Source organism: Montipora foliosa, chromosome 10 (assembly GCF_036669935.1).
Source record: "Montipora foliosa isolate CH-2021 chromosome 10, ASM3666993v2, whole genome shotgun sequence".
Classification (NCBI taxonomy): Eukaryota; Metazoa; Cnidaria; class Anthozoa; order Scleractinia; family Acroporidae; genus Montipora; species Montipora foliosa.
Window position 1 is genome coordinate 36,173,878 of NC_090878.1, and position 12,500 is coordinate 36,186,377.

The 12,500-nt window shown below is 40.1% G+C and overlaps 1 protein-coding gene across 1 annotated transcript in view; it reads right to left on the reverse strand.

Moving 5' to 3' along the window:
- Nucleotides 1-12,500, reverse strand: part of LOC137972867 (uncharacterized) — a 237,670-nt gene that overhangs the window by 147,054 nt on the left and 78,116 nt on the right. Inside the window, exons 50-55 of the mRNA XM_068819561.1 lie at nucleotides 12,321-12,462; nucleotides 10,216-10,541; nucleotides 7,429-7,570; nucleotides 4,180-4,484; nucleotides 2,659-2,797; nucleotides 430-755 (exon numbers count right to left, since the gene is read on the reverse strand). Coding sequence (XP_068675662.1) covers nucleotides 430-755; nucleotides 2,659-2,797; nucleotides 4,180-4,484; nucleotides 7,429-7,570; nucleotides 10,216-10,541; nucleotides 12,321-12,462 — 1,380 coding nt within the window. The remainder of the gene's footprint in view (nucleotides 1-429; nucleotides 756-2,658; nucleotides 2,798-4,179; nucleotides 4,485-7,428; nucleotides 7,571-10,215; nucleotides 10,542-12,320; nucleotides 12,463-12,500) is intronic.

Below are 12,500 nucleotides of genomic sequence, written 5' to 3' on the forward strand. Positions count from 1 at the left end.
TTGAAAAGAGTGGAAAAGTGACATTGAATCAACAGAAAACCGAGATGCGAGCTCTTCGGAGAAAGATGTTGAATGTGAAAGCACGAGTTCTCAAAGCGAGAGTAATGAACGTGCTCTCTGTAAGCGTGAGCTCTGAAAGCGTAGACTCTGAAAGCGAAAATTATCCCTCTGACGACGAAGAAACGGACGAAACTGACAAAGACGTCACAAAGGCAAAAAACAAAAGTGCAGGCAAAAGGAAGCCAGCCTCTCCGCGGCCATGATCATCTAACCGCGCGATATTGGGAATGAAAACTTAAAACTAGCTTGGCGAGACTAAAATTAGATTTTAAAAAACTATGATCGGACATGGGGATCCGCTCTCTGACTTTATCCTCTCTTGGTAAGGCCTATTTGGCCAGATCATACAAAATCACTTGTACTCGTTACCTTATCAGCACTTTTGAACCTGTACACAGCCCAATGGACGTTATCTGCGCTGAACGACACATAGTATGAAGTAACCCATTGACGAGCATCTTGTCTACCCTGTGTGGCTATCTTCCTTATTCTCATCAATTTTCCAAAGTCCACTTTAAACCACTGGTTGTAATTCCTGTGTTTGGCACACCATCCCCCGATGTACTTTCCGGTTTTTTGCCTCGCCAGTCTTCCAAGCCAAGCAGCTTGGTAAACATCACGTATGGACGAGGCTGTGATTTTGTCATTGGGAATGCGTCCGTTGCGCATGCCTAGAGCGTTGTTACACCGAGACGCTATACATAGAAGAAATATATTCAGTGATAAAAAGTTTTAAGCAACTGGAACACCCAAAATTGAACAGATGAGGAGATATATTTTATGGAATGGTGATGTGCAGAGGTAAGTGTTAAACTGATCAATGTCCAGATCCCGGTTGTTCGAAAGCGGATTAACTTAATCCAGGATTAGCGCAAACTTTTGTTTTCAACGTTTTGGTGAAAGTTTCCATTGCTTATTTTTGTTTTTCAAGATTGACTTCTTCTAAAGTAACGTTTTACCGAATATCAGTCTTGAACAGCCTTTGGGAGTAGAGAATAAAACTCCTTTGTTAATTTTTAACCTGAGATTAGCGTTAATCGGCTTTTGAACAACTGGCCCCAGGATTACAACCTGCAGACTGGTTGGAAAGGAGACATCTGACTCAGTTACCTTATGACAGGTGAACACTGAAGATAGCGACAATGATAACGATAATAATGATGATAATAGGGACCTTAAGCAAGGACGAAGACGACGGTTACGAGAACGCCACATAACGATTGGTTTAATTAGCAAAAAACAACAGTTCTGCACGACCTGCACGTGCGTTTTACATTTTGATACATTTCTTTGCCGTTCTCATCTTGACAACGACGCGAAATGATCAAATTTGAGGTCATGTGGAGGACGAGAGCCCCTAACGATGAAGTTTCAATTTTCTCCCAAAATCCACACCGTTCTCACCAATTTTAATTTTGGAATGCGGACTCACACTTTCCAAGCCGAGTGACTCAGAGTAATCGCAAATTTATTATAGTAAAGGCTCGTTTAGACGGTTTCAACATTTGACCAATATTCATTCAACAAAAGTTGAACGGATGTTGGGCAAATGTTGGATGCAAAAACAAAGTTGTGCGGAGGTTGTTCAAACAGTTCCAAAATTGCGCCAACAAAAAAAACAACATTTTCGCGAAATTTGATTGCGAGAAACTAAGAGCTAGAAACCAGTCTCTCTCGTCCAGATAAACTACGCCGTATTGACTTTTGCGGCCTGATGTGAGCATGCGCGTGTTCTACAATTGTTGAACAGAGTTTTCAAACGGCCTTGACACCATTCAACATTTTCGAGAACAAAGGAAAAGTTCAATCGATGTTGAATGCAAGTTTAAACCGATTTAAACTTGATTCAACACGCTTTCAACATTTTTACCCTTTCAACAATGTTGGACGCCCTGTTCAAAACGCACCAAACATTTGGTTCAATAAACTGTTGAATGCATGTTAAAGAAAACGTTGAAACCGTTTGAACGGGCCTAAACGGTATATAATATTTTCAGACAACGTTCTCGTAGCCGTCTTCGTTGTCCATACTTAAGAGGGACACGGCTACGAGAACGTTGTCTAAAAATATTATTTCCCGTTACTGTAATAATTTTGTGATTAATCCAAGTCGCTGGGCTTGGAAAGTGTAAATACACAACCCAAGAATAACGTCGATGAGAACGGTGTGGATATTTAGAGAGAAAATTGAAAATTCATCGTCATGTGCTCTGGCCTCCACATGACCTCAAATTTGATCATTTCACGTCGTAGTCAGGACGAGAACGGCAAAAAAATGTATCAAAATGTAAAATGCACGTGCAGGGCGTGCAAAGCTATTGTTTTTGCCCACTAAATATGCAAATTTATGGTGTTCTCGTAGCCGTTGATGATGACGATGATGACGACAATGATGACGAAAATGATGACGACAATGATGACGACAATGATGCTGATCATGATTATGATGATAACGGTGGTGATACAGGAAAGACGGAACTACTCAAGTTGACATGTCCAATATCCAACGGAATTTCTTAGAACAATGAAATCTTCCCTAATAACAATTGACTCAGTTTGTCTACAAACTGCCTCAAATGATGCATGCGTGCGGTATACCTGCACAGCCGTACAACTCTGCTCTTAAGCAAATCCAACCATACCAAGTCTTCGGATACAGGCGCACGTAAACAGCTGTGAATGGTTTCAGAAACTGGTGATAAACTATTGAGTGACGGTCCGTGTTGCCTTCGAAGGTCTGAAAAGGGTAAAAAGAATAAAAAAGATAATGACAATTCAGGAAAAGCAAAAACTTCTTTTGAAGTCTTGGGACAGTTATATACATATTATATTGACTTTAGCTATATTTGTGCACCTTAAAAAGTTAAGTTAGACGCGTAGAACTGAATAACAGCAAAGTTAACTATAAAAGGGTAACTTGTAGTACTAGAAATCCATGACAGCCATCCAAGTGTTGGTCCTAGTCATGGAAATAAGCGGCCACAAGAAAAGATCTCTGTCCAGTGGAGATCGAACCACGTCCGAATGGGTTACCAAGGCTAATGCCTCAATGGATTATCCTGGCAGGTCTAGCACTTCCACTTATCCTTTCACAATTATTACTTTATTTTGTCTACAAACAATTTGATTACCAACATCATTTCCTTCGGTTTAAAGTTATCCTTTCATAGGAGTGTGAGTTCCCTTTTAAGTCAAGCCTAATTTTCGAAAATGGGTTGCACGCGATTATAGCGCGACAAGCCGTCTTTATTTTTCAAATAGCTTTACTTAAATTTCTTGGACGTTCCGGTGTAGGCCTAGAGTGGCAAGTTACTTCATAGCGGCTGAGTTGGCTGCCAAAACCTATACACACATATTAGCTTTCCTTTGATTATGCAACTAACAAGGTGGTGAAGAAGTCACAGGTTTATTGAATGGAATGAATGTATATTTGACGTTCGGGTTACAGACCAAAAAGAGAAGTAATCGTCGCTCTTAGCTGGACAATTTAAGCAATTGTTTCTTATAGACACCTGAAAAATTCAGCCAATTTTGCTTTCAATTTTTTTTCATTCGACTTCTTTCAAGAAAGCACATGAACTCAACAAATTGACCTGCTCCCAAATGAGTGGCTTCATAGCTCACTGAGTTGGTAGAGCATTGCACTGGCATCGCAGAGGTCATGTGTTTGAATCCCGTTGAAAGCCACCTGAATTTCTTACATGTTTGAAAGATACGATTGCATAAATTGTCCAAATAAGTGCGAAGATCACTTTTCTCTTTTGTTTACAACTAACAAAGCGAAGGAGCAAGAGTGGCACAGTTGGTTAGTGCACGGCCTTGGTGCATAAGGTCCTGAGTTCGATCCCCGGATCTCACATCCTTGTTTCGACTTCTTTCCTTTCAGTGTAGCCTAAGTAGCTTTAAATACCCTTAAAACGGAGCACTGATGGAAAGAGGGGGGTAAAATGAGCGCACCGTCGGCTTCCTGGGAGGAGGACCCTCTAGAGAGTAAAGGAACTTCCGACGTTAAATAACGTGTACCTTTACCTTACCTTTACCTTATTGCTGTCAAGTCAAGGATAGGCCTGTTTATTAAAACAAGCGCTAGCCTTTGAAAATTCCTCAAAACATACGCACCTTAACTCGTGCATTCTCCTTATAAGGAACAAAGTTCATTCCATCGACGCTATAACCGACCGTGTATGTTTTCACCCAATAATTAGCATTATGCCGTCCTTGAGTTGCCACTCCTTTAACACGTGTTAGTTCAACGAAGTTAACTTGGTACCATTCTCCATGGCGATTAGATCGCACGCCCCAGGAATAGTAGCCGTTTAGTCGACCGTATAACGGCGAATAACTGGAACTATAATATGTTGACGCGCTCAAATGGCCGTCAGGAACTCGTTTGTCCTCCAAACCAAGCGGCATCACACAGCGATCTGCCAAAGCAAAATTTAATAAATCTAATTTGTTAAGTTTTTAAAGAGCAATGCACTGTTGAGGTTATTACTTTGGATAACAGCCGTAATGGCGTAATCATTGTTTGTGACGCATTGCATTTTGATTTAGTATCGTTTATTTATTGAATTCTCTGTTGCTTTTGCGTTGTACGTGTTGGCAGAACGTACTTAAGCTTTTCCCACCGGAGAGTGACACTTACAGATTTTATTCTCGCTAACGCAAGATGATTTTAATCACCGATTGGAGACGCGCTTTAGATGTGACTGGGTTTGACAAACATCTACGTCCACTCAAAAACTATGTCCCCTTTAAAGCCGTAGTTTACTAATCTGCGGCTTTAAAGGGCACACGTCAAACGACAGATACCGGGAAACTTCTCAAAACAGAGAGAAAAGGTAGAATCAGGAGGCTATGATTCCAATTTTAAGTCTATATAAGTAACGGAATTTCACAGATCAAGTTATTTTTAAACGAGTGCTTAAATAAAATTTGGCTTGCACATTGACCATTCTCACTGCCATGGGTAATAAATTTTGACTCCACTATCCAATCAGACACAACACGACTAACTCAATCACAACACAACTGTGTAGATACATGGGCATGTAGGACAGCAAGCGCCACAAGCCGGTTTATTTTTCTTACCATATGCATACAAACTCCGCTCTAGCATAACAATACGTTAGCATACTTGATGGTACTGCCAGAGAAACATGGGCGTGGGCATGTGTGACAGCAAGCGCCACAAGCCGGTTTAATTTTGCTTACCATATGCATAAAAACTCCTAGCATAACAATACGTTAGCATACTTGATGGTACTGACCTCCTAAAAACTTGTTAAAGGAAAAGTACACAAGGCACCTGCCGGATACGAAAACCCAAAACCCTTCGGGAATGAGGGAACGTATTCTCCAAACCCTATGCAAGTGCCACTACCCCATGGAGGCTAAGGCGAAAATTTAACAAAAAAGTAGGTGAAGAAAGCTGAACCTAGACTGATTTAAATCCCTAACGGTTCACTATTTATAGGACAAATTACCCATAATCCCCACCAGACAACCGGACCCAGTCCTCTGGTCCGTGCCGGCAAAATATCCATTTCTGCCAATTTCGCAAGCTGCAACTGTCAGAAATAGCATTTTCTCATGCAAGACTTGTGATTAGTTGAAAAGGTCTGGTTTTGCAGGAAAATCAATCTAAAAGTAACTCGGTTACGGTCAAAAACGTTGGCCGTATAGCTCTAATATTTCAACAGAATTAATGTGTGAAGTGCTAGCTCTTTACCTACCGACTACCGCTTGAGCTACAAGGTCAGACAGGATTAGGTCGTGGGAATTTAAGATGTCAATGTCACGGCAATGAATATGTACAGCTACAAGGATGGGTTACGTTTTTGCAAACGTTGGCCGTGTAGCACCTACATTTCCACAGAATTAACTATTGTAGGGAAATATGAAGTGCTATTTTCTACCCACGTTAACCGTGTGAGCGTTTGCCCTACTAATGGAATTGGACCAACACAAGGACAGAGAACGCTAACGTTCACATGGTTTACATAGATAGAAAACTAGCACTTCACATTATGCTCGAATAGTTAATAATGGTAATACGACTGAGTGGAGTCCAATTTGGTCTGTAATCATACGAGTCATTAACAAAATCGGACGACCGCGTAGCGGGAGACCGATTTGCAAGGTTGAGAAATTTACATGATTTAATTTACTTTATTCGCCCTCTTTGATTAATCACTCAGTTCTCGTGCATGTTAATATGCGATTAGCTGTCTATTACATCCTGTTTTGGCTTGCATGTCAGATCATTAGTTGTATTTGTTTTCTTTTTCTTTTTTATATGTATCTTGTGCAATGTAAACTTCTGTTATGTTAAATAAATAAAATAAAATAAATAAATAAATATTTAAAAAAAGAGACCGATTTGTTTAATCACGAGTATGACTACAGACCAAATTGGACGACACGAAGTCCTGTTACCAATTAATCATAACCATTACAATTTCCGAGAAAACAAAATTAATGCATTCCTTTTTCACTGTCTAATGTTACAAATTTGTCCATTTTGGAAAATCCCCAGTTTGGTAGGATATAGTAAGTGATTGTTGTTATGATTACCGTGATAAATTCTGTGATTTGTGGATTAAGCAGAGTGAACTTAATATGATTGGCTGATGTAACTGTCCGATGTCAGGTATCCGATTACAGCCAACCGTCTGATTTCACTCTCCGATTTCAACCCTATACAATAATTAGTGAAAAATAAAGCAGTTAACGCACCAATCAAATTTGAGAAAATTGTAATGGTTATGATTAATTCTGTAAAAGTAACTCGGCTGTAAAAACGCCGTTGCACGAATACATGGAAGTTGTAAGCTCTTAGTCATAGGCTCCTGGTAGAACAAGATGCTTTTATGACGGGGAGGAACTGGTCGTTTGCCGTTTCAAGTCAAAATCTTGCTATATCTTTCTAATGCCCCTCTGTCTGGTAAGTCGATACTATTTATATGCAGCTATTTAAAGCTATAGAGGTTTTGTCATCGATATGCGGCTAACTGCGGGTCAAATGACAACACAGACGATCCACAAGAAGAACAGTCTATGGTCATTTCATTAAAAGATAGTTGAAAGAAATGGTTGTGGATATGATGATGATGATGATGATGCAGCTAACATCACCATTTGTATGCGTTTGTAATTATAGTGTGCCTAATCAGTGAGAGGTATACGCCGGTCTATCCGCGGAGTTACATCACAAATTTGCTACCAAGCAATGTAGACTGTCACTCCATTGAAAGCCTAGATACAAGCCTATGGAAGACTAAGCTTACACCTTATTTCAAAACGTTTTTATTCTTGTTTTTTATTTATTTATTTTTTATTCAGTGGATAATTAAATCCCTCACTAACCTTCGCGGCAACCGTAGAATTCAAGTCTCATGGAAATATGCGAGTACCACTTCCACGGATGAACCCGAATTATATACGCTTTAATCCTTGGGTAGATGCCATGTTGGACCACACTGTTCTGGTCTTTGTTCCCTGTGAAATACTGAAGAAGATATAAAGTCGTTAGTGTGTAAAAGAAAGATCACCGGTATAAAACGGTTATGAAGTGGAGGAGGCAGTGTGGCCCAGTGGTTAGGGCGCTTGCCTTGAGATCCGGAGATCCCGGGTTCAAGACCCGCTCGGACCACTCGCTGAATTTGTTCCTGGTAGTCCCTGGTTCAACTTCCCAGCTGCACTTGTAAATAGCCAACTGGTTTGCCTCCGGCCAGTTGGGATTCTTAACAGTTGTTGTTGTTGTGTTCTGTTGTTTCGTTGATTGTTTCATTGGCCCTGAAAAGCCCCTATGGGGAGCGGTCAATTAAGTATGTATTGTATGTATTGTATTGTATGTATGAAGTAAGTATTCTCATTTAGGGTGTTTACAACCGCAGTTCAAAATATGTCTTATCAAGAGTGCGTTACCTAAGAGTAAGAATCTGGTATCAGGTTTGCCCAATCAGTGTCAGAATTGTCTATTTTTAAAACAAGTTTTGCAGGAAAATATCGATAGACCAAATCGACTAACTCAATGTTGTACCAATTGAAAATCTCCCGGGGTTAAGATTATTTGAGTATTGTATTTGCATTACAATGTAGCATTCACATTTCAATCATATGGAAATGCCCGGCAAAAAACGTTTTATTACCAAAGGGTTTGAATTGGATACAACATTGAGCTAGCCGATTTGGTCTATATACTGTTTTGACGTGACGTCACGGCGGCTATGTTGGTGTCCCTAAACAAAGGAATGACGACCATGTTGGTGAACCCAACTAATCCTCCGGGAATTGAGCTCTATTATCATGCAAAACTTGGTTTAAAAATAGACACTTCTCTGCCACTGATGGGGTCTAGGCCAATAGACCAATTAATTCAGTCCGAAACAAAATGCATCATCTCGAGGCTCTGGGGAATAAATCGTAGGATTTGTATGAGTTTATTCCCCAGAGTCTCGAGATGATGCTTTTTGTTTCGGACTGATAATATATCCAAATTGGTCTATTCGGGTAAATCTTACTCTTAGGTGATGTGGACTCTTGGTCTTATTTAAGCGTTTTCCATGTTTCCATATCCTCATCTAAAAACGAGGGGGAGTTGGGAGAATTCGAGACAGTTATGCAAACCCGAGACGCAGTGGAGGGGATGCATAACTGTCGAAAATTCTCCCAACTTCCCTTATTGCTTTTATAAAATATTTCTCAAAATAAATTCGACAAATGAAGGAAAATGCTGATTTTTTTACTTCTTGATTAAGACAACCAATCAAAACACGCGTTTGACAACACATAGCCAATCAAAATTCGTGTGATGTGACGGCCGTGATTCTAAACACAGCTATTGATCAATGAGATTGCGCGTACTACCCTAATTATTATATATCGATATATATATTTCACAATCATTCATTCACCTCGTAAAGGACATGGTACAAACTCCCAACTGACCAGCACCCACATGGCATGGTCGTGAGCCCAGTTCAAGTTTGTGGATTTATTTTAAGGCTTACCTTGCAACTCCTTAAGTTATGGCGCGCTTTTAGTGTCAAAATTTAAACAAAATTGGGCGATTCAAACCTTCAGTTTGGAAATTCAAACCGTCAGCTCGGCAATTCAAGCATTCAGTTCGGAAATTCCAACCTACAGTTCCGACGGCAATTTAAACATTCAATTTGACAATCTAACCTTCGGTCTTTCAATTCAAACCTTTAATTCAAACATGCATGCCACCCATTCAAACTTTCAATTCGACAATTGAGAAATTCAGTTGAATTGAAGGTTTGAATTATCGAAATGAATGTTTTGAATTGTTGAATTTCGAAACTGAAGGTTTGAGTAGCTATAATGAATGTTCGAATTGCCGAATACATCTTTGCATTTTGACACTAAAAACGCGGCATATTAAGTTGCTCTATACTGCGATGATGATTCCCACTTAGGGTAATTTATTTACTTTCAGATTTAACGCAATCAAATGCAAACTGAAGATATTAGAAGGTATTGATTTCTTTGCAAGATTATAATTGTGCTGACATTGACGATATATAGCAAAAAACAAAAAAGAGGTAAGGAAAAAACTTCAGGTAGCGCCTCCTTCTCTAAAAAATTCAAGATTCCTAAGTTAACGAATGAATATTTTTGCCACTTACTTTAAGATGCCCGAATTCAGCAATTTATGAAACAGAGAGAAGTCTTTCCTATCTCCGCAGAGATTATTGGTAAACTTATTGGTAAACTCGAATCGAGATCACACTATTCATAATATCTAAGATACTGAATTTTATAATTATTTAATTAATTTTCGCGAGATTTTATTGGTCAATTTAAGTCCCGTGGTGTAAAATTCACAGGACGGATATCACGAAATAAAACCCCCTTCGGCATCGGCTCCTTCGAGCTACCGGAAAGCCACCATAATGGGGGGGGGGGGGAGTTGTAAAATTAATAAACCCCTTTTTGGCTTGCTGGTTTGTCGGCTGATAATATCCTTGGCTGAGAGATTGCCCTCGGACATTACCAGCCGACATACCGGCCGCATGAAGGGGCCCATTTACTAAATAGCTGTTATGTTCAAAAACGCGTGCCGCAAATACTTGTCACAACACTCAGCGATGCTACACAAAACAGTCACTGGTAAAACACAACCCTTACCTTTCGCGCACTGTTTTCCTTGAATTCAGCAAAATGTATCCAATCTTGACTGTAGGACAAGAAAAAACTTGTAACCCACTGACGGGCATCCTGTCGGCCTTGGATTGCAATTTTCACAATCCGGGTAGGGACCTTGAAGTTCACTTGGAACCATTGGTATCGTGTATTATAACGCGCGCTCCACGACCCCAATCGGCTGCCTGCTCGACGCAGATGGAGTCTGCCATTGTTTGGTCCCAGACTCTTGTCCCAGCTTGAGGTGGCGCTCACTTGAGACGCTTGAATGCGGCCATTTTGCATTCCTAAAGGTTTATCACACTTCGGTCCTTCAAAGAGAGAAAAACAGACAAGGAGTTAGCTAAGTGTCATATCTTACTAGGAGTAATCAAGGATTGGTGAGGTGCGTTTGATTACTTTTTTGTCATCGACGAGGCATTTGAAAGTAGTTGTATATTTTGGGGAGACTTAACTGATTAGAGTGTAATGTGAAGTGCTAAGTTTCCACCCCATATGAACCATGTGAGCGTTAGCCCTACTGATGGAAATGGGCCCACACAAGGACAGAGAAAAACTCTGACTAGGGTGGGAATTGAACCCACGAACTTCGGGTTAGATCGATCACCGCTGCTCTGCCGACTGAGCTACAAGGTCAGACGGGAACAGGCTATGGGAACTGAAGATGTTAAAGTCACGGCAAGTTAACATGTACAAGTACAAGGAAGGATTACGTTTTTGCAAACTAGGTAGAAGCTACCTAGTATTTGTTCAGTAATTCACTGTTATCTTGTTGCTGCTAATACTTTTATTAAAAACAATTATGGAATACATGTGTTGCAATGCAATATCAGTTTTGTGGGATATAAGTTACTGTAGTCTTTCTTGCTGGATATCCAAACAGCGTGACTCCCCAGCATGTACAGCATCCATCGAGGCATTAACCCCGTCCAATAAGACTTGACTTCCCTTGGGCAAGCCGTGACACTATCAGATTCACACGAGATCGAGGTTATTTGTGCCAGAACAAGATAGCGTCCAAACGCTGAAATCATATGGCATCACGATTTATACCCGACACGATTAGAATGCGTTCTCCTCAAACGAAACAGAGGAAAAAGGTATAGTGTACTCTTGTTCCAGCTTGAAGAAGCGCTCAGTTAAGATGAGTAGAAAGAAAGCTAACATTAAAGGAATGTAAGGAAATACTCAAGACCTTCCCAGTAGGAAAATCTCCTGGAGAGGATGGATTCCCTGTGGAATTCTTCAATTGCCTTTTTGAAATCCTCCGTCAGGACTTATTAGCCGACATCAATGCCTCCTACGAGATGCGTAAGCTGTCTGTTTCCCAAAGGCGAGGTGTTATCACCTTGCGCCAAAAAAAGATTCAGATCTAATGTTACTCTCAAATTGGCGCCCATGAACGCTATTGAATGTGGACTATAAGATTGCGACTAAAGCTATTGCCAAAAGATTAGAAAAAGATCTTCCTAAAGTTATCAATCAAGACCAAACTGGATTCGTCAAAGGGAGGTACATTGGTCAGGATATAAGATTATTGTTGAATGTCCTAGAGAAAACTAACAAGCACAGGACTTACCGAGAATTCTACTTCTCCTTGATTTTAGAACTGCATTTGATACGGTAGAGTGGCCTTTTATTCAAGATACACTTTCAATTTTTAACTTGGGTGAAAGTATTAAAAGGTGGGTATCAACGTTCTAAGCTATTTGTGAAAGCTCTGTTATTAATAATGGTTTTTTTACCGGATATTTTAAATTGTCGAGAGGTGTAAGGCAAGGTTGCCCAGTTTCTTCCCTTCTTTTTATTTTATCAGTTAAAATCATCGCAAGTAAAATAAGGCAGGACAAAAGTATACAGGGAATTACATTGTATAATCAAGAGTTCAAAATTAGCCAATTTGCTGATGATACCTCCCTACTGCGTAATAACCTCAGGTCCGAGGAAAATGTTATTCCTCTGTTAAAAATATTCGGACAGGTTTCAGGTCTAAAACTCAGTCAGTCCAAATCTGACTCATATTTCAGAGATTACATTGAATAATGTTAGAATAGACTGCGATTTCCAATACAAGTTTCTGGTTTGCTTACCTACAACGCAACCATAGAATTCCGCACGCATTGAGACCCAACCATACCACGTGACAGGGTGTATCTTGAAATAGCGGGCCGTTATGTGCGTAGCTAGTCTATGACGCACAGGAATAAATTGATCGTAGTTAGCTTGGAATATCTGAAAGCAAAGGAAACGTGTGTAATTAACGCGAGCAA